Source organism: Sinocyclocheilus rhinocerous, unplaced genomic scaffold (genome assembly GCF_001515625.1).
Source record: "Sinocyclocheilus rhinocerous isolate Xijiao unplaced genomic scaffold, SAMN03320098_v1.1 scaffold287, whole genome shotgun sequence".
Lineage (NCBI taxonomy): Eukaryota > Metazoa > Chordata > Actinopteri > Cypriniformes > Cyprinidae > Sinocyclocheilus > Sinocyclocheilus rhinocerous.
The window spans coordinates 302,381-325,325 of record NW_015633524.1 but is presented as its reverse complement, the minus strand read 5'-3'; the positions used below and the strand labels follow the sequence as shown (position 1 = coordinate 325,325).

The 22,945-nt window shown below is 36.6% G+C and overlaps 1 protein-coding gene across 1 annotated transcript in view; it reads left to right on the top strand.

Annotated features, from left to right (window-relative positions):
- Positions 1-1,132: 1,132 nt before the first annotated feature.
- LOC107744141 (roquin-2-like) overlaps positions 1,133-22,945 on the top strand; it is a 31,907-nt gene continuing 10,094 nt past the window's right edge. Inside the window, exons 1-18 of the mRNA XM_016557649.1 lie at positions 1,133-1,372; positions 6,614-6,917; positions 8,455-8,572; positions 10,559-10,792; positions 10,923-10,981; positions 11,083-11,097; positions 12,007-12,139; positions 12,220-12,338; positions 13,477-13,589; positions 13,818-14,054; positions 14,964-15,130; positions 15,205-15,581; positions 17,474-17,608; positions 18,013-18,165; positions 20,020-20,233; positions 20,317-20,401; positions 21,988-22,165; positions 22,242-22,378. Of these exons, the coding sequence (XP_016413135.1) occupies positions 6,687-6,917; positions 8,455-8,572; positions 10,559-10,792; positions 10,923-10,981; positions 11,083-11,097; positions 12,007-12,139; positions 12,220-12,338; positions 13,477-13,589; positions 13,818-14,054; positions 14,964-15,130; positions 15,205-15,581; positions 17,474-17,608; positions 18,013-18,165; positions 20,020-20,233; positions 20,317-20,401; positions 21,988-22,165; positions 22,242-22,378 (2,705 nt within the window). The 5' untranslated portion in view covers positions 1,133-1,372; positions 6,614-6,686. The remainder of the gene's footprint in view (positions 1,373-6,613; positions 6,918-8,454; positions 8,573-10,558; positions 10,793-10,922; positions 10,982-11,082; positions 11,098-12,006; positions 12,140-12,219; positions 12,339-13,476; positions 13,590-13,817; positions 14,055-14,963; positions 15,131-15,204; positions 15,582-17,473; positions 17,609-18,012; positions 18,166-20,019; positions 20,234-20,316; positions 20,402-21,987; positions 22,166-22,241; positions 22,379-22,945) is intronic.

Genomic DNA, 22,945 nt, shown 5'->3' with positions numbered 1-22,945 from the left:
AATAATCAACAACAACAACCTCCGCGATATTCTGTTGAAAAAAGCACAGTTTCCGGATCCAACCGAGTCATTTGAAGTTTAAACAAGCGCATCCACAGCTCAACTCTGGATGCGAGCATCCACGGCGGAGTGATATCGAGTCTGACTCTCACTGCTTGACGGATCTTTGAAGTTGCGAATCCTACTATGACGAAGGCCGTGCTGATGAATATTAATTAGGTAATAAGAAGGTTGCTTGGTAACTATGGAGAGTAGCTCTGGGTATCGTAAGGAATGAATAGGGATTATAATTCTGAAACATTGCGGTTATGTGAAGGTTCATCACTGATTATTTTATTAGGCTATATTTGATGAGGAAAAAGAAAAAATGCAATTGTTATTGCATCTGCCGCCCTCAGTAATCTGTTCCTGCGATAATTACAGATATTAACAAAAGAGATATGACAAATCCGAAAAATATTATTCTTGCAAAATTCTTGCTTTTTAATGACTTTTTTTTTAGCATAAATGCTAATTGGTTCTAAAATAGGCCTATGTATTAAAATAGTTATTAAACAAACAAACAAACAAACCCACAGCATTCATTAATTAATTTATTATACATAATACTGATTTAAAAAAACAACAACCACACGTTGTCATTTGAATAACCAATTACACCAATTTCAGTCTCATTACCTCAAGTAGTTCATGTTGGCTATCTTTTCAAGTTACAAGCTTCAGTAACATTTAATGATTCAATTCTATTCCGAACGTAGCTTACTGTCTAATAAAACTCTCAAAAAAGGTACAAAACTGTCACTATGTATGTAGCCTACTGTACATCATGTACACTTTAGGTACTAATATGTACTTTTAAAGTACTAATATTTACCTATAAGGTACTAATAGGTACAATTTAGGGGTAAATAAGGTACAACGATGCATCTTTCAGCTTTTTTACCTTAGGATACCGCCCCAGTGACAGGTTTGTGCCTTTTTTCTTACAGCGTAAAGGTGAATGCTTGGCTCATGAATATTGATTAGGTAACGCAGACGTCGTGTTGTTGTCATCCAATGGCAGAGGCTTGGCTTTTTAATATCCAAACAGACGTCCTCGTCATAGTAGTTTTCGTATATTCGCGGACGGTCATGGGAGTGTACCTGCTCATGCTGAACATGTCGCGCTGTCAGGGAATGTGCTCCCAAATCGCTGGAAATTACATATATGATTTTATGTGATGTCCGGACGGAATAAAAGGGCGCCAAAAAAAAATCGGGAAAAACAAGTTCGGCTCAGCTGTGAATAATTGAATGCGATGAAGAATTTGGTCTTGATGGCGAAGTGCACATAAACTATGGACGGTTATGATGATACTCTGTATCGCCTGCGGTAAGTGCAAGTCGCGCTACTTTCACAGTATTGGGATCGCTGCTGGTGTGGCGCGCGCTGCTCAAAGATGTGCGCGAAATCATTATGCAACACCATCCTTATAATAAATAAAATATTTTTTCAAACTTTTTCTTTGAAACCAAATAGCTAGCGAATGGACAGTGATGCATGAGCAACAGCATGTCGCGTTGCTTTAGGTTTGTTGCACATCTATTTATTTGCGCGAGAATTTTCGCGAATGCCTATTGCGTTTGGAGCGTTCACGCTGCTGTGCATTGAATATTACATTAGATATTATTTAATGCCTTTATTTCAATGTCTATTACAATGCATGGTCAAGAATAATTGATCATATACATGATCAATGATCAGTCAATTTCATGATGATTTTGTGAACCCGATGATCCACCGCTGTAAGAAGATCAAGTTTATCTGCACTAGAATAAGTTTATAGGTGCGCAGCTGTCCGTAAAGTTGCACAACACCATCAAGCACAATTCGCGCTCAAACAGACTTCCGCGTCTTAAGAACAATTGATTCTTGCACGTTTCATTCATTCGATCCACCCAAAGCATTAGGCAGTGTTCATTTTTCATGGATACTAATCACAATGCTCGCATTTCTTCACGTTTGAAAGACACATTATACGAAAACACAATATTTTCAGACAAACGCCAATAAATTTAAGTAGTTTCAGTTTCATTAATCGGACTGTAAAGTGCAAATGCTTTCTACCTTGAGGGAGTTTCTACCTGATTTCCATTCTGAAATCGCTGTAGTCTCAAGCTCATTCAGGCATATTAAATTTAGACTTGAATAAAACCGGTTAATTTAGGCAAGCAGCTTCATTACGAAAAAAACGGGAATTACTGGCAAGATTCTCTAAAAGTTATAAACAGACGTTCTTCTAGTAACGTTAACAGATTTTTTTTTTCTCCTGAAACGTTTTAGTTGTACGTTTGTCTGACATTTTCTGTTACTACTTGTTTCAGAACGTTTAGAGAACTTTTAAAATAATGTTCCCATAATATCTGCAAAATGCCTTTCAGAGAACATCCAATAACTTTTTCGTAACTTAATGGGAACGTTCTTAGAACACGTTTTTTTTTTTAGATGTTCTTGCTGATATTCAGACCTCATGACTGCAGGTGATTTCTACAATAATAACAGTGGTTGAGAAGTTAACAGAAGTTGATAAATTGACACTTTGGTGGGCATTTTATACTCCATATACAGTTTTGGCATTGCAAATTAAATGTAAGGAGTGCAGATTTCCTTTTGCTGTCTATTTGAATGTGTGTCTGTTGGTGGGGCAAAATAGTGTACGTGTGTAGACGTAAGAAGAAGACAGAGGAGGTAATGACAAGGACAGGATGTTCCAACTTTGGGGTCACAGTGACCTAAAGATACAGGGGCATCTCCACACCAACACCATGGTCATTTAACCAACTTTTGGTGCTTTTGACTGTGGAAACTTAACACTGGACTTCAACACGTCATTCTAATTTATTGAGATGCACCTGTATATTCAAGTGCACATTTGCACCCATTACCCCTCAGCATTCCTAGGGTTCAGGTTCTTGGCCTGTCAATATATTGGAGCAAGTGCTTTCCATGAAACTCAAGGGACCATCCATCAAGGGACTAGTACACCGTGGTGCCAGGTGCAAATTGTGTTGTTAAAAGTGATCATTTTTTATGTTTTTTTCCTGGGCTGAGTTGTTGTCTGTTTATTATGGTGATGTTGGTTGAGATGTGAGATGGTTGAAATAACTCTAAATATTTATGCCTTTGTATACTCATGTGATATATAGGCCTACACTCCAGTGAAATATTTCACAAGTTCAGCAGTGTGTAGTCTTACTTCCCCTGAACTTTTATCTCTGTTATGCTTCACTGTAATTTTTTCATACTGTAAAATCGTTCATAATAACGTTAATAGTTGCAAACATTTTCCTGTTTAACTTCAGAGTTTCTATTTCTGCAGTGGCCTAGTCACATGGTCACAAGACAGTGAAGTGATTTCCTGTTTATGAGCTTGAAGTGATCTTTTGTGTGGGATTTTTTTTTTTGCACCACGTTCCACACACGACGTGCTCAGTTCAAACAAAACCATTTTAGCCTGTATTATTTCAAAACCTATTATAACGTCACTGCTGCGTCATTTAATAGCCAACCTGCCAAACACTGTCCTTGATATGGAATTATTTTGTGAAGCAACTTTTAAAAACGCTATGTTTGTATTAATACATTTGTAATTAAGTATAAATGTAACATCTATAACACACACACACACGCCTTCACTGTGCTGTAAAGCATATTGATGTTCATTCGCGTGATTCGCGTGGAGTGGGCGTGTAAATGACAGAATTCCCTCGGGCATCTGCTTCTCGTGACCATGAATCACTGAATCACGCCCCGAAACCCACCACCGCAACTGCCTTCAAACCCCACGAACACGTTTTGTAAACCCAGCGACATTAAATTCAGCAGCAGCGTGGAAATATGACTCGCGCGAGCGGAATCGAGCTACGTTCTGGACATTTCACGCGCGTGGTCACTTACATGGTGCGTAGTTGCATAAGTGTTTAATGTATGTGCAATAACTTACTATCTACTTCAGGTGTTACTTTATTCATCGTATGTTGCATTTAATATGCTGAATTGTTTAGAGTAGTACTTAAATGCCGTTTATATTCCACGTTGCTTTGTGTTTTATGATTGCGCATAAATGCAGTCTTACGTTGAGAATAAACTTACATATTTAGTTTGAATATTGTATATGATGAGTGATGACTTTCTTTTACTTAACAGTTAAGATGTACTGACATTAATTTTCATGTCTTTACAAGAAATTTGGTTGGTGTTTTTGTTGTACTTAAGGGTTTGATTAATAAAACATACTGAAAGAGAGTAGCCTAGTGCCCACATGGCCAAAGGCATGAGTTCCTGCCTGACAAATGATTGATTCTCAACAACAGTCGGGCCCTTGCATAACTTTGCATGACATGGTGGTTCTGTGGAATGGTGGTTCTGCACATGTGGAATGTGTTTAATGTGGGGTTTCAATCCACACTTGCTGGAACAGCAGTTATGTGGCAGCTGAAGCTCTGTGTGGTGTCCAAGTAGGGGAATGAATGATTTCTTTTGCTGCTGTAATTTTACACCTTTCGACAAGAGCCATCCATGAGGCACTGGTGAAGATAAAGTCCATCTTCAGCTGTCCTTTTAATATGTTCCTCTCCTTGGCTTTGAATTGTTTAGAGTAGTACTTAAATGCCGTTTATATTCCACGTTGCTTTGTGTTTTATGATTGCGCATAAATGCAGTCTTACGTTGAGAATAAACTTACATATTTAGTTTGAATATTGTATATGATGAGTGATGACTTTCTTTTACTTAACAGTTAAGATGTACTGACATTAATTTTCATGTCTTTACAAGAAATTTGGTTGGTGTTTTTGTTGTACTTAAGGGTTTGATTAATAAAACATACTGAAAGAGAGTAGCCTAGTGCCCACATGGCCAAAGGCATGAGTTCCTGCCTGACAAATGATTGATTCTCAACAACAGTCGGGCCCTTGCATAACTTTGCATGACATGGTGGTTCTGTGGAATGGTGGTTCTGCACATGTGGAATGTGTTTAATGTGGGGTTTCAATCCACACTGTGTTGATGGCTGTTTCACGCTTATCTGCTCCACCTTCTGTCCTACAGGAAGTCCCTGAAGAGCACAAATTCAGAAACAAATAAAGGGATGTAGAGAAAGCATGAGGGAGGGGTTGAGTGAATGGAGATGTGAAGAACATGAATGAGTCTGAGTGCAAGACAGTTTATTCCTAGAGCTGAGAGGTGATGGCGACAAGAAATTACATCAGAGGGAGAGAGAAAGAATATCTCTAAAGAAAATACGAGCGCCATGGTGTCTGAATGTTGCTAGGTGGTTGCTAAGGGATTCTGGGTGGTTGCTAGGATATTCTGAGGTGTTGCTTACTGGCACAAGTAAAAAAAAAAAAGTGTGTTACACGCAAAAACAAACAGCGCCACCTATGTAGTCTAATTCACAAACAAATGACTAATTAAGTGGTTCATCTGGCACAAGTAAAAATGAAATGGTTCTCTTAATAATTCGAGCATCTGGCATAAGTAAAAAAACACGTTATACGCAAAAACAAACAGCACCACCTATGTAGTCTGATTCATGAAGAAATTACTCTCATCAGTCAAATTAATTGGTTATTTTAATGAATCAAGTAAATGGCACAAGTAAAAATAAAATGAATTGGTTCTCTTAATGAATCAAGCAACTGGCACAAGTAAATAAAAAAAAAATGTTATACGCAAAAACAAACAGCATGGACTATGTAGTCCAGTTCACAAAGAAATCATTCTTATTAGTCAAATTAATTTGTTCTTTTAATAAACGAAGTAACTGGCACAAGTAAAAATAAAACACTTTACAAACAAAAGCAAACAGTGCCACCTATGTGGTCTGATTCACAAACAAATGACTCTTATAAGTTAAATGAATTGGTTCTTTTAATGAATCAAGTAACTGGCACAAGTAAAAACAAACAAACAATAAAACATGTTACACGCAAAAACAAACAGCACCACCTATGTAGTCTGATTCATTAACAAATGACTCTTATAAGTTAAATTAATTGGTTGTTTTAATGATTCATGCAACTGGCAAAAAAAAAAAAAAAGATGAACTGTTTTTTTTCTTAATGAATTGAGCAACTGGCACAAGTTAAAAAATTTGTTACACACAAATACAAACAGCACCGCCTATGTAGTCTGATTCACAAACAAGCGACTCTTATAAGTCAAATGAATTGGTTCTTTTAATGAATCAAGCAAATGACTCTGCCTAACACATGCCTCCGCACATGAAGTTGTTGTTAACCTCGTTCTAATGTTGTAGAATTTCGAGTTTTTTAAATAAACAACTGTGTGCCTAAGGTTAGTCATTTGCATAAAAAACCTGCCCAAATTTCCGCACAACCTTTCGCCAATCTTAGCAAATGTATGAAACTCTAAAGAAGAGCTCTTGCCTGAGAACACAGCAAGATTCTTGAGCAAGGCCAAGTATATGTGCTCATGTTCAATCACAATAAACCCTTTTAATACAAACGAATCATGATTTTTTCATGAAAATCTTTGTACGCAGATTTCACACATAAATTTGTGCGTATGCATGATAAGTGAATGAGACTCAATGTCTTCTTCTCTCCTCAGGTGTGTTTAAGGCGCCGGGGCGAGGCGTCATGCGATCTACCTGAGCGTGATTGTTCCACCTGGAGGTCACAGGATGCCGGTGCAGGCAGCTCAATGGACTGAGTTTCTATCCTGCCCCATCTGCTACAATGAGTTTGACGCCTGCAGCCACAAGCCCATCAGCCTGGGCTGCTCGCACACCGTCTGCAAGACCTGCCTGCACAAACTGCACCGCAAGGCCTGTCCATTTGACCAGACGGCCATTAGCACTGACATTGATGTGCTGCCTGTCAACTGTGCCCTCCTGCAGCTGGTGGGGGCGCCGGTGAGTGGGGCATGCTGATATGATTGATATGATAGCTTTTGAGGTTTCAAATAGCTCAGGATATCCAGTGTTGCTGTCTTTCTGGGCTGTGCAGCTCAAAACTAATTTTTTTATTGTCAGTGTCTTAACCGTGCATACAGTTTTACAAGAAATTAATTGAAATGAAAAGTACACTAACATAAAAAAGACAGAACTGCAAGATATAAACTCAGAATTCTGCAATCTCCTGTTTACATCTCACAAATTTGAGTTTATCTTGCATTTCTGAATTTATGTCTTTCAATTTTGAATCTCTTAATTCTGACTTTTTTCTCGGAATTCTGAGTTTATATCTTGCAATTCTGAATTTATATCGCACAATATTTAGTTTATATTTTGCAATTCTGAGTTTATATCTCGCAATTCTGAGTTTATATTTTGTAATTCTGAGTTTATATCTCGCACTTCTGAGTTTATATTTTGCAATTCTGAATTTATATCTCACAATTCTGAGTTTATACAGAATCTTGCAATTCTAACTTTTTTGTTTAGCATTTATTTAGTTTATTTTGCAATTCTGAGTTTATATCTCACATTTTTTTTTGTTTCCGCCACAAAAAGGTAACTGTGAGTTTATACCTCAATTCTGACTTTTCTTCTGAGAACTGCAAGACAAAGACAGAATTGTAAGATATGAACTTAGAATTGCAAGAAAAAAGTTTATCGTACAATTCTGAGTTTACACAGTATCTCGCAATTCTGAGTTTATATCTTGCGATTCTGAGTTTATAGGCTATGTCTCATAATTTTTTTCTCAGAGTTGTTTTCAGAATTATGAGTTTACATCTTTTGATTTTTAGTTTTTTCCTTAGAATTCTATTTATATCTTGTAATTCTAAGTTTATATCTTGCAATTCTGAGTTTATATCTCTTATTTCGGAGTTTATCATACAATTCTGAGTTTACATCTTGTCATTCTAATTGTATATCCCACAATTTATATCTTATATCTTACAATTCAAGTTTATATCTTACAATTCAAGTTTATATCTTGCAATTCTGAGTTTATATCTCGCAATTCTGAGTTTATATTTTGTAATTCTGAGTTTATATCTCACAATTCTGAGTTTATATTTTGCAATTCTGAGTTTATATCTCGCAATTCTGAGTTTATACAGAATCTTGCAATTCTAACTTTTTTGTTTAGCATTAATTCCGTTTATTTTTCACAATTCTGAGTTTATATCTGACAATTTTTTTTTGTTTCCGCCACAAAATAAAAAATGGTAACTGTGAGTTTATACCTCAATTCTGAATTTCTTCTGAGAACTGCAAGACAAAACCAGAATTGTGAGATATAAACTTAGAATTGCATTAAAAAAGTCAAAACTGTGAGAAAGCCTTTATCATAACAAAAATATTTTCACTTTGCTTTACTCCAAACAGATACTGTAAGTTTCACCAGTAATCATTATGCTGTTTAACATTGACGTCACAATGTCATAAATAGAACTCTTCTGGTGGTGCTTCATATCTGCCAATGGTTGTTTTTCTGCAGGTTCCGGAGGGAGAGATTGTGAGTGTGGGCAGTGTTGAAGACACAAGACATTATGAAGTGTGCAGGATCTGTGTGGAGGAGCTGGCGCTGTATCTCAAACCAATCAGTGGAGGAAAAGGTGAGTGTGTGAAGAAAGTGATACAGGTACATCAACAACAATGACTGTGAGTGCTGCATTATTGTTTAGGCTTGCGCCTGAACGAGCTCACGTTTGGATAGCGCAACATTTCCTGTTGTTCAGCGGCTACATGTGCTTTATCTGTCTGTGGTTGGAGATGTTTGCGTCAGTGGGAAAAAAAACAAAAAAAAACACAGAAACCCAAAGGCCACTTCAGAAACAAGAGGAAAAACATGCACGTATTTTATATGCAATACATGCAATGAAATACAGTGAAAAAATAAATGTTTACAATAAACATTCATGTTTAGTAATGCTTAATAAAAGCAAAATGAAAGCAATATCTCTTCTGGTGGTGTTTCATATCTGCCAATGGTTGTTTTTCTGCAGGTTCCGGAGGGAGAGATTGTGAGTGTGGGCAGTGTTGAAGACACAAGACATTATGAAGTGTGCAGGATCTGTGTGGAGGAGCTGGCGCTGTATCTCAAACCAATCAGTGGAGGAAAAGGTGAGTGTGTGAAGAAAGTGATACAGGTACATCAACAACAATGACTGTGAGTGCTGCATTATTGTTTAGGCTTGCGCCTGAACGAGCTCACGTTTGGATAGCGCAACATTTCCTGTTGTTCAGCGGCTACATGTGCTTTATCTGTCTGTGGTTGGAGATGTTTGCGTCAGTGGGAAAAACAAAACAAAAAAAAAATAAAAACACAGAAACCCAAAGGCCACTTCAGAAACAAGAGAAAAACATGCACGTATTTTATATGCAATACATGCAATGAAATACAGTGAAAAAATAAATGTTTACAATAAACATTCATGTTTAGTAATGCTTAATAAAAGCAAAATGAAAGCAATAAGCACGTTATATCCTACCCGGTGCATTTTCGTACATTATTGCTTATCAGATGCTGGTGTTACTTATTATTCATGGAATAATTTCCCACTGTGTTAAACACGAGAACGGCTCTTTGTAGGCCAATAAAACACTTGGTCTCCATGAGCAATAAAGCTTCAGGTCACTCATGGTCTCAGCTGTTGTGAGTGGCAAAGTCCGTTTCAGGGCTCAATTGAGTGTTTTATTGGAGTAACAATAAAAGTTACTCCTCACAGCGGACTAGAGGAACGCTAAAGGCTAAAGCTCTTAAACTCCTCATTGAGCTTTGAGCTCATAACAGCTCCTCTGCCAAACCTTCACTATTACGCTGTGGTGTAGCCATAAGACTGAGACTTTTACCCTCAAGATGTTTAGCAGCTCCTGGAAGTAGTATCAGTAGTGGATATAGTGTATTAGTAGATGAACTTCTGGAAAAACTAAATGAGAGGCCATTTAAAGGCATTAAGGATAATTTGACTTCAGACCAACAATATAATAATCTATATAATATATATCATATATAAAAAATATAACAATATGGTTTAACTGTAAATACATATATAATACACATTATAAATGATAAATTAAATAATCGCACATCAAATTTGGCTGAGAAATTACCCCCAAAAGATCATTTAAAGTCATTGTGTTACATGACAAATCGTTTATTTGATGCAACATTGAATTTATTAAACTTTAAACATTTTATTTATTTATTTAAATGAATTATAAATTTTTTGGCTACAACAACCTTTTTTTGGGAGGAAGCTGAATCTGAAGTGGTATTTAGATACATACACACACACACACACACACACACACACACATATATATACAGTATATACAGTATTTATATGTTTATCGCAGCTCAGGGGCAGCATGAATGCAAATTAACTGGACTTGTTTTTTATGATTATGGAAATTTGAAATAATGTTTTTTAAATGAAATGATACTCTAAATAAGAAATTAAAACTGCCAGTAGGTGGCGGTAAATGTCTTATTGAGTCATTGATTTATTACATTCGTTCAAATGGCTGATTCACATTTGCACTCGTGCTACTCAGGACAAAAATGATATATATAGTGTGGATTTTCCTCTCCCACACAGGTGTAGTGACCCTCAGTCAGAGCACGCTCAGTAGACCCATGCAGAGGAAGCTGGTGACCCTGGTGAACTGCCAGCTGGTCGAGGAGGAGGGGCGTATGCGAGCGGTCCGGGCGTGCAGATCTCTGGGTGAGCGCACCGTCACTGAACTCATCCTGCAGCACCAGAACCCACAGCAGCTCTCTGCCAACCTATGGGCCGCTGTGCGGGCACGCGGCTGTCAGTTTCTAGGACCTGGTGAGTTTCTTTGCATTGCATTTCTTTGCATTTCTTCATTTTATTATCATCATTAAAGATATATACCTGGTTATTTTTGCATATTTCGGGTTATATACAACAATTCATGTCATGACCAGAAAAATGTAAGGAAATGAAGGAAAGTGGAAAGGATGTGGCATAAAGGAGCAGGGTTCTGGAATTATATCTGTAACATATTATCAGAACCTTTGGAGAAGTAGTTCCACTTCAGAAGGACAATTAGATGACTTTACAGCAAACATTTTGTGCTGAGCTTTAAATTCATGCAGTCAATCATAGACAAGGTACCACATGTATATTGCACAAAGCTTAAAAATAATATAATATAAAATAATAATATAATAATAAATATATAAATAATTAAAATACGACATCAAATAATATTGGAATAATAATTGGAATAATAATTTAATACATTTTTATAAGTCTCTCATGCTCACCAAGGCTGCAATTATTTGATAAAAAATACAGTAAAAACAGTAATATTGGGAAATATTATTAAAATTTAAAATAACCGTTTTCTATTTGAATATATTTGAAATTGTAAATGTATTCCTGTGATGGCAAAGCCATCTCAAATTATCCATTTTTGTTGCTTAATATTTTTGTAGAAACCACGATACATTTTTTTTAGGATTCTTTGATCTAAAGGACAACATTTATCTGAATTATAAATCTTTTCTAATATTATAAATGTCTTTACTGTCAGTTTTGATCAATTTAGTGCATTCCTGCTGAATAAAAGTCTTAATTTCTTTTACACCAAACCTTTGAATGGTATTGTATCATGGTTTCCATAACAACTGTTTTGAATATTGATAATAGTAAGAAATGTTTCTTGAGCAGCAAATCATATTAAATCATATTAAATCTTAATAAAAGGATTTCTGAAGGATCATGGGAAACTGAAGACTTGGAGTAATTATGCTTTGATCATAGGAATAAATTACATTTTAAACAGTCATTTTAAAATTTGAATAATATTACACAAAATTACGGTTTTGACTGTATTTTTATCATATAAATGCAGCCTTGGTGAGCATATAAGACTTCTTTCCAATCAAAGATCATAATTATTCCAAACTTTTGACCAGTAGTGTAAAATATAGTAAAGCAAATATTTATAGATTTTTGTTGAATGTCTTTGGAATTTTTTGTCTATTCTGAATGCATTCGTCCTTCCATTGCCACAGCTTCAATCCCCAGAATCCTTTGCAAAGAGCGTGCAGGAGCTGACCATAATCCTGCAGAGAACAGGAGACCCAACCAACCTCAACAGCCTCAGAGCTCCTCTCGAGCTGCTAGCCGGCATCGACCACAACCCTGGTGCGCACACGCACCCACACTTCCACACGGATGCAGACACAATCAGATTACATAGCAATAACCTGTGTGTGTGTTTGCAGATGCGGCCGCTCCGTCCTGGACAGAGCTGGAGAGTGTGTTATTGGCTGTGAAGGTTGTTGTCCACGGGCTGGTGGAATTCATCCAAAACTTCAGCAAAAAGAGCAATGAAAGCCCTCAGGTACAGCATGAGCTCTCACTACACTGTTTCCAGATGTGTTCTCCTGAATACATTCATTCCACGTCACTTTAAGTACAGCTGGCCAAAAATGTCAGTTTTATCAGGAAAGTCAATCAATGAATGTTGTTTTGCCACTGTTTAAAGGGTTAGTACCCTCATGTCGTTCCAAACCCATAAGACCTTCGTTCATCTTCAGAACACATGCAGTATTAAGACTCTGAGAGCTCACTGACCCCCCCATAGACAGCAAGGGTCCTACCTAAGGCCCAGAAAGGTAGTAAGAGCATTGTTAAAATAGTCCATGTGACATCAGTGGTTCAACCCTAATTGTATGGAGCTACGAGAATACTTTTTGTGTGCAAAGAAAACAAAAATAATTACTTTATTCAATAATTTGTCTCCTTTTTCTGATCACGTATCATTACTGAGGGTTGGTTAAAAAATAAAGTGAAGCTCACCAAAATGTAAAAATGTATCTCTTACAAAATTGCCCAATCAATGGTTTTTCACAGGAAGACAAAAAAAGTCTTTTTTTTTAAAAGAACTTGTCATCTAATGTTATAAAAGTTATCCAGTGTTCATCTAATATCTAGAGAAGAGCATATTGATAAACTATAAACTATAAAATATATATAAAAAAAAAAATATATATATATATATAATTCAATATTTTTTTATTTATTATTAAATAAAATGTTTTATATGTTTACATTTTTTTATTATTGATGTGTTAATTATTTCATGTATATTTAAATAAATCTAATTATATATATTTTTTAAATAACAATAAATTATTATACTCAGTTTGATGTACAAACATAATAATTATATCATTTGAAAACAGACTTTTTCCTTCAGTGCATAAAGCTCTGATATATTTAGATTGTATGTAGAAATAAATGTATTTCCTGGTCAAAGCAGCTCCAAATGATCACAAATAATCACAGCCGTGCTATCAGCATTCATTTAATCGCTCTATACTCGTACTCTATGCCAACTGTTGTCACATTTGTATCTATTTTTCAGGAATTTTGACACTTAAGTTTCCTAAACTATGAAAGAGCAACCTATAACCAGTTTATTTATTTGTTGGGTCATTTTGAAACAGTCTGAAATGTGTTCTGCTCCTCTTTCTCAGGCTCAACCCAACAGCAAGTACAAGACGAGTATGTGCAGGGACTTACGGCAGCAGGGTGGCTGTCCGAGAGGGGCCAGCTGCACCTTTGCCCACACGCAGGAGGAGCTGGAGAAGTGAGAACACACACTCTTTCCCTTTCACACACATACACACAATCTTGATGACCGTATCCAGTCTCGTGCTGTAATGCACAAAAGAGCACCTCCACGCCTTCCCACGTCTCCCGTTCCTCATTCTTATTCAGGCTCACCCACACGATCCCTCCAACACAACAGCATGCTTTACTGTAGCAGGGTCTGCCGTCACCCCATTTCCTCTCTGCATCTTTCTGTATCTTTCAGGCACAGAATGAGAAGTAGGAAAGCCAGTGGGGCGGTGAGGCCCTTCTCGTCAGTTCCAGTGGTTATGCCCAAAACCGGCACCAAAGGAGCAGTCCCAGGGTCAGAGGGGAAGAACCACGAGAACGACGCCCCAGAGGACGCGTCTCCCACTCAGCTCATCCCTAGAGGAGGAGACCACCAGGAGGACAAAACACTCCCCAGCAGTGTGAACGGACTGCCTGCTGCCAGCCTAGAACAGTAAGTGTGCTTCACTATTGCTGGAGCTCATACTTCTACATTCAAGCTTGTTGAGGAGACGTGTGTATTGCTTTCCAAATAGTTGGACTTGCGATTGTCAGGGATGAAAATGTGTCACTTTTCAGCAAAAAATCAGATAACGATTCCATTTCAATCGCAAAATAGGGCATTTGAATGCAAACATTTAAACGCAAAGATATTTAACCAACCAAATATATTACTACTGTAATTTTAATGTTGTTCTGTAAAATTATTATTATTATTATTATAAATACTCTAGGACAATAGTATTTTACTCTAGTAATTTATTTATTTATTTATTTGTTTCATTCAATAATAATAATAATGATAATATAATTAACTGTAATAATGATAATGATAATAATAATAATAATTATTATTGTTAATATATACATATATTTCTTTATTGTAATTTTTTTCATTTTGTAATTGAAATGATTTTATAACTGAAATGGATTGTAAGCCATAAAAACAACAGTGTGAATGTGGCCTAAAACAACTAAAAAAACAGTTTTTTTTTAAAACTGCATAGGGTCTAGGGTGAGTTCTTGCTATATCCTCATGCAAAAATGGAAGAGAAAGGAAAAATTGAAATCGCATCATATGACCCCTTTAAGTCCATAAAAAAAGTGATTGTATTGTTGTTTATTAGTGTTTTTTGCAACAGTAAAAGAGTAAAGATTGATTAAAAGTATTATTTTATTATTTTATAAATAAATAAATATTCATAACCATTCTTTATTTAAAAAATGAAGTCAACTGATAGTTTTATTTATTTATTTATTTTTTGAAAAATTAGAAATATGAATATGCCATTTCTTTGTAAGAATCTCTTTGCCCACTTTTGATTCTTATGGAAATTCTTATTATTTCTTATTTATCTTTGAGCAATCCCATCAGTCAGAGCCAGTCGTCTGCGATAGCTTCGGGGTTGTGTACAGAGGACGACTGCGGTCTCCTCAAACATGGGCCTGTCCTCACGAGAGCTCATCCTAAGATTTACTACTCTCAGGACCAGAGACCATATGACCTTTCACCCTACCACCAACCTGCCAGTAAGTGACATCCTGAATCGCTCTCCTGTGACATGTAATCTTCCATTACACTCACTCGCTTCTGTTTTCCACAGTTCCTCCTCACAAGTCATGCAACGCTCGCTTCCATCGTTCCAGCAACGTCTCTGAGTCCATGTTACCCCCGTCAATGGGCCCTCAGTACCCAGACCAGCACCCCTCTGTTCCTCCTGCAGACAGATTAGGCCCCGGCCCGTACGGGCCACCCTCGACCTACGCCTCTATGTCCCACGCACACAGCATGTACACCCCGGTCTACGACAGCCGTCGCGTGTGGAGGCCGCCGCTGTATCCCAGGGATGGCGGGAGGAGTAACTCTCTCCCTCCGGAGGTTTTTCATTCCACCGTCTACCAGCCGCCCCTCCGAGAGCGCTTCAACTCGCTGGACAGCCCCTACTGCAGCACCGCGGAGCAGAGAGCGCCAATGCACAGGGCAGGTTTCATTATCTCATCTCTTACAGGCTCATTCAGTGTCAGCTGGAAATTCTCTTCAATGTTAATTTGAGTTATAACCAGTTGCAACTATTGCAGCAACAACAGTTTTATTACAACAGTTGCAGCAGTATTTTTTGTCTGTCACTTGGTTTCTGTTGTGTTAGGTTGGACCATTGGTCCAGAATCACTTCACATAGCTTAAATATCAGTATAGCATTAGCAATTAGTCTGTATTAGAGTTTTTTTTTTAATTTATTAGTATTTGTTGATATTGAAGACAATTTGAACAGTGTTATTTTAGTATTATTTATGTACCATTATAGTATTTATTAATATTTTTAATTAGCTTTTATTTCTATTTTATTATTTTCAGTTTTCATTTAAATTTTAGTTCAAATATTAGTTTTGAAGTCATTTTTATGTTTTTATTGCGTTTTAATTTTAAGTGTAATTTCAGTACTTAAACTAAAATAATTCGATTTCATTACCATAGCAACATTTCTCTTTATAATAATAACATAATTATCCTGGATTGTTATTTTTGTCAGGGTGGTATAGGAAGAGGAATCAGTTGCAGGGATAACAGAGATTTGAGTTTCAAACACAAAACAGGAACTCAGGAACTAAGCCACTGTCCGAGAGGGTAACCAGGAGAGATTCCAGCCAGGTCTGTGGAAGTGAGTGTCAGCTCAGCAGGAGGCGTCTAGGAAAGGGGTTTCAGAGCGAAGGGTATAGAGCAACAGTTCAAGAGCAACGAGACAGACAAGCTCTCCAATGAACCCCAGGGCACAGGGAATGGCGACGGTGGGAGAGAGAGGGAGAGTGAAGGCAGGCTTAACTGGAATCTTCTGAGGCTGGTGGACAAGACTGATATTAGCAGAGCAGCTGGATGAATGGAACAGGAAGGGCAGGGAAGCAGGTAGCGCAGGGCAGCAAGGGATGGGAGGGAGGTGGCAGGCAGTAGGGAGTCCAGCAGCCAGAGCTGGAGGGGGAGCTGGGGAGCAAAAAGCGGGAAGGGGAAAAACAAAAACAAAACTAAACTAAACTAAAAGGCAGGAGCTCAAAAAACAAGGAACTAGACAGCACAGAACTAAATCATAAAAAGAAAAACCCTAATATCAAAAAGTATAAAATAAATGCAAAGGAAACTTTTTTTGTTCATTTTTTTAATATAACTTTATTATTTTTTTCAGTTCTAGTTTTAGTAATTTTAGTACTTCAACTTCAGCTTCTTTTATTTAGTTGCCAAGGCAGTTTCATTTCTATATAATAATATAATAAAATAATGTAATCATTTAATTTTTTTTCATGTAATATTTATATATTATTTTATTTGAGCTGTACTTAAACTTACAATTTTACATTTCAAAGGTAATCTTTATCAAATCTTAAAATGAATATCCATTTTTCTTACTGTACATTATAATGCTGTGATGCCTAAAATCATGTATAACATTTAAAATGATTGAATTTAATTTTTTAGTGTTTTATCTTTGATTCATTTTGACAAATAGTATAGTATAAATAGTATAGTATAGTATTTTATGGTAGTGTAGTATATTATATTATATAATATAAAGATAATACATTTTAATATCATTTTTGGGTATTGGTCACAACATTATTATCTATTTATCTTTATTTATTTATTTATTTATTTATTTATAAATATTCAATTATGTATATACATTTTAATATCCTGGCTAGATGTGGTTTTGTTGCTTTGTTCAGAGCAATGGAAGACAGGGGAATGTTTGAAACTTGTTTTTAAAATTATTTCCACGCTGTTTGTTGCTCAGAAATTTCACACTTCACTTTTAAATGTAAAATAGGTGACTAAGTCATTATGAGAATGGAGAAGTTAAAAGCCATTTTCCGTCTTTTGTATAGGATGCGTACACCCGTGTTCCTCTCGGCTATGAGGAACTCTATCGCCACAAACAGGAACAGTGGGTACATCACCACGGCAACATGAACAGGCCCTCCCAATCCTCGCCGGTCTTCACTGTGGATGTGTGTCCAGAGGTACGGCCCACCGATATGCTGTTTTTAGAGGTGTGTGTCATGGGAAAAGTACACCACATGTCTGCACCGTGCTAAAGCTGAATTAAATCAGATTTGTTGTTTCTTCAATTAATAACTTTGGCACCGAAGCTGCTGTTGCCCTTCTGAGGTGTGTTAAGCTATTTTAAGTGGGTCTGTTGCTCAGCAACTGATAAATCCAAAGCAAGAAGCAGTTCTGTCCTGAAAACTGTGTGTGCGCACAAGCGCTTTGAAACGCATGAACTCTCAGAGAAAGATTTGGCACCACAGAGGCTGAGTCACTTTACATTGTTTCTTTCCACCCCCATTTATTTGAATCTGGCAGCCTGTTGCACATGGTGGGTGTGAGATAGAATGTTGTCATCTCACTCTTTCTCCTCCTTTAGCATCCTGAGGGTGTAGGTGGTAGGCGTATGACTTGTAAGTGTCATGGTGGAGAAGAGAGTCTTGCCCACTACTCGCCCTGGTCGTGCAGCACCATCAGCCCATTTGAGTCAGAGCCCCACCATTTGTCAACCCACTCCTGTTCCAAACAGCTAGTAAGTGGTCTCTTCACAATGCAATTGCACTCATTTACTTTTATAATGGCTTACACTATAACACATTTCTATTGATTCCTTTGAAGGCCATCAAAATGAATATGAATGAATATGGTGGAAGTGGAGTCACTTCAGATCACATTAACACTGAAATACTTTTAAATGTGCTTGTTCTTTAACAGATTCCTGTTGATTTCCTCAAACTGAAACAACAGTGAATGTATAAAGGCACAAATGCAGTCACTTCAGATCAAATTTACACTGAAATACTTTAAAATGAGGTCATTCTTTATCAGATTCCTATTATTTCTCTTAAACTGAATCAATAAATAACATGTAGAGTGTAAAAGAACATGTAGAGTGTACAAGTGGAGTCACTTCAGATCAAATTTACACTGAAATACTTTAAAATGAGGTCATTCTTTATCAGATTCCTATTATTTCTCTTAAACTGAATCAATAAATAACATGTAGAGTGTAAAAGAACATGTAGAGTGTACAAGTGGAGTCACTTCAGATCAAATTTGCACTGGAATACTTTTAAATGTACTTATTCTTTAAAATATTTCTATTGATTCCCTCAAACTGAATCAACAATGAACATACAAAGGGTACAAGTGGAGTAACTCCAGATCAAATTTGCACTGGAATACTTTTAAATGTACTTATTCTTTAAAATATTCCTATTGATTCCCTCAAACTGAATCAACACTGAATGTATAGATGGTACAGGTGGAGTCACTTCAGATTACATTTACACTGAAATACTTTTAAATGTGCTTATTTTTAACAGATTGCTATTGATTCTGAATTAACTGAACTGAATTAAAGATGAACATGTAGAGGGTACAAGTGGAGTCACTTAAGATTACATTTACACTGAAATACTTTTAAATGTGCTTATTTTTAACAGATTGCTATTGATTCTGAATTAACTGAACTGAATTAAAGATGAACATGTAGAGGGTACAAGTGGAGTCACTTAAGATTCACACTGGTTTTCTTTTAAATTTGCATACGATATAACACATTACTATTAATTATCTCAAACTAAATTAAAAATGAATGTGTAGAGAGTACAAGTAGAGTCACTTCAGATAGAATCCACAATGATACAAACTTAATCGGCTTACTCAGTAACATATTCCCATTATTTCTATCAAACTGAATCAAGATAAATGTGTAGCATAAGTGGAGTCACTTTAGATTTATTAAAATCTAAATCACTTTAAATTTTTTACCATATACATGTAACACATTACTGTTAATTCTCTCAAACTGAATTAAAAGTTAATGTGTAGCATGTACAAGTGAAGTCGCTTTGTATATACACTGCTTTATGGCTAGTTTTACTTTATAACACTTACCTATTCATTAACTCAATCTGATTGAAAAATGAATGCTTAGCAGATACAAATGGAGTCACTTCAGAACACATTCACACTGATTCTCTCTTACACTGGCTTGCTCAGTAACATATTCCAAATGATTCCCTCAAACTTAATTAAAATACCACAAATGTGCACACCACATTTAACTGTTTGAGCTACAGGTACAAGTTCAGTGACTTCACATTACATTCAGACTGATTGACTGGTAAATCGTTTTACCCTGTAAAACTATAATAATTCTTTCAAACAATCAAAATGAATGTGAAGCATGTAGAACTGGAGTCACTTCACTGTAATGTGAGTGTGACTGTAATACAGACTCATTTATATATATACCCTTTTATAAAATTAAATAGCACATTTTCACATGTTATGATAAGTGACCAGTTTATCGCACAAAGCAGTGCTTCATAAGTGTGATTGTGATACGATTCCTAATTGAGATCTAATTATCTGTCCTCAGGACGGGGAGAGTGGCGGCAAACGGTGGCTGCACATGTTTGAGCCCTACAGGCGACTGAAAGACGAAGATCCCATCATTCCTTTTGGAGAGGGGCCCATCATCTCTAAATGGGGAGCCATCTCTCGGGCTTCCCGCACTGGCTTTCACACAACTGACCCGTTCCAGGCTACTGCATCGCAGGGGTGCGCCGGCACCACATCAATCAACTTCAGAGGTTAGAATTCATATTGCTTTCTATGCTTTTGACTCTGAATTTCTTTGGCTTTGAGAGTGATTCATGTTCCATTCTCTTTACAGACTATAGCTGTCATATTGGTCACAGTGACCTCAGATGGGGCCCACGTGGATCTGATTCTTCTAGTCACTCCAGCTTTCTAGAAAGGTACCAGTTCAAACTGAGACGTCTTGTGTAGAAACTTCATTTCTAAATGCAAATGCTTAGTGTTAAACAACAACAACAACAAAAATCCCATAGACTTACTTTGAAACAGATATCTGAGCCATACTGTATATAGAGACTGAAATATATAGAGACTTGGGGGTGGGTCCTGTTGACTTGAGCCAGTAAACAACCACCTAGTAACCACTCTAAACACCTTAGCAACCACATAGTAGTCATGCATGTACAAATTATTATTAATGTCACTTGTACATTCATTTTACTGGATTGTTAGAAACATTGTAGCAGTAGTCTTCACAGTGTTTCCCCGTCTTCACCCCCACCCCATCCCGCCGTAGTCGTCTGGCTGTCCTCTGTACCATTCTAAAAATAGAGCAGCAGCTGGAACATAACTCCACTCGTTTGTGTTTGCAAAGCTCTTACACACTGCAATGAGGGCTTACGTTTCATAGAGTCTCCTTAACACCCACAAGTCCATATCTGCCTGCTACAATTCATCTACACATATCTGAAATAAGCAAATGTGTATTACTAGTTATATATAATGTCTTGAAATTCATTTTGTGATCTTACATTATTGTACAATATTCTACACCATTGTTGTGTATTTTTTCTGAAATCTAAATAATAATTTTAATCAATGTCTCTTGCACCAGTGATACTTTTTTCAGCCTGATGCTTATTTATTTAAATGACCTCTGTTGTCGATACCAGGGCAAAACTAACATGCTTTTGAGTTTTTAATATGTATAATATATTTTTATATATAATTTCATTTAATATATACATTTATTTATAAGGATGCATTATTAGTTTTTGGAAGAAGTCTCTTATACTCGCCAAGGCTGCATTTATTTGATAAAAAATACAGTAAAAACAGCTATGTTTTGAAATATTATTAGAGTTTAAAATAACTATTTTTCTATATTAATATATTGTAAAATGTAATTTATTACTGTGATAGTAAAGCAGGAATTTAACGCCAGTCTTCAGTGTCAAATGAGCCTTCAGAAATAATTCTAATATGCTGATTTGCTGCTCAAGAAAATGTGTGTGTGTGTGTGTGTGTGTGTATTTTTGTGTAAACCGTGATAAATTAGTTTCAGGATGAACTGAAAGCTCAAAAGAACAGCGTTTATTTGAGATTAAAATCTTGTGTAACATTATAAATGTGTTTACTGTAACTTTTGATCAATTTAATGAGTTCTTGCTAAATAAAAGTAAAAATTAAAACAAAAATGCTGTTGTAAACTTTTGAACAGTGTGTATATATACAGTTATTTTAAAAAATAAAACATATATACATTTTCCTTAAATTTATTTATAAAAATTGTATAGCTTAGCCTACAAAAATCTCCTATTTTCCCCTGTTATGTGCTCTAATAATATAACATTGTTTTTGGTGTCAATGATGATTACTCATAGGGCAGATTCTGAGTGGGAGAACACCTCTCACCTGATCTCAATACTGAGTTTCTAGTCTGAGAACACCAAACAACAGAACCGACTGATTTGTGTTCTTAGCTTTGGTTTGGTTTCAGAGCTCAGTGTGTGTCTGTGTGTTTCAGCGATCAGCTGGCCATGTCAGGGCTGCATGTAAGGCACAATTCCTTCAGAAGCGGGTCAAAGCAGGGCACAGATCTGCTGGACAAGGATGGGATGGAGAGTGAGCCTGACAGAGACATCGAGCTGGAGCTGTCCGCTCTGGACATGGAGGACACAGAGTCACAGGACTGCAACTCTGAGGTAACTTTTAGACTCAGTCTTGAAAACCTAGATTGCATTGGGTTGTTTAGTGTCTAATTGCTTATATAATCTGAAGGACTCTATGGAAACGCAAAGCCGCTCCAAGAACAGCCAGCTCTCTACAGTCTTCGGTGATCCAGCGACAAGTTCTCAGTTGGAAAACAACCTGCCTGACAGAATGGACGCCCACCTTATGAAGAAGATGGCATTCAGGTAAGCAGAACTTTGTTGACACTGCAAACCAGGGCTCTGAACCGGTTCAAGGAACGAAAACGGAAACGAACAACATTTTGACAGGAACAGAACCAGAACCAGAAACGAAATCAAACTTTATAGTTCCGAACAGAATCTTAAATTTGAAATGGCCATTAACTGGTTAATAACGTTATTTTATCGTTCCATTTAATATTTGCAATTTGCTGTCAACCAATCACAAATTCCAGTAGTACGGTCTATGCAAATGTGACGCTGACGCCAACGAGTGAAATGCCCATTCAGCTGTGAACTCATCATAACTGGTTAATAACGTTATTTTATCGTTCCATTTAATATTTGCAATTTGCTGTCAACCAATCACAAATTCCAGTAGTACGGTCTATGCAAATGTGATGCTGACGCCAACGAGTGAAATGCCCATTCAGCTGTGAACTCATCATAGGTAATGCTGCGTTCAAGTACTCCTGGGACGTTCGTACTTACGAGTTGACAAGTCGTAATTACGATGTCAGGTGCGTTCAAGTCAGTTTAGTCGGCACAAGATGGCGGTGTACCTTCTTTTAA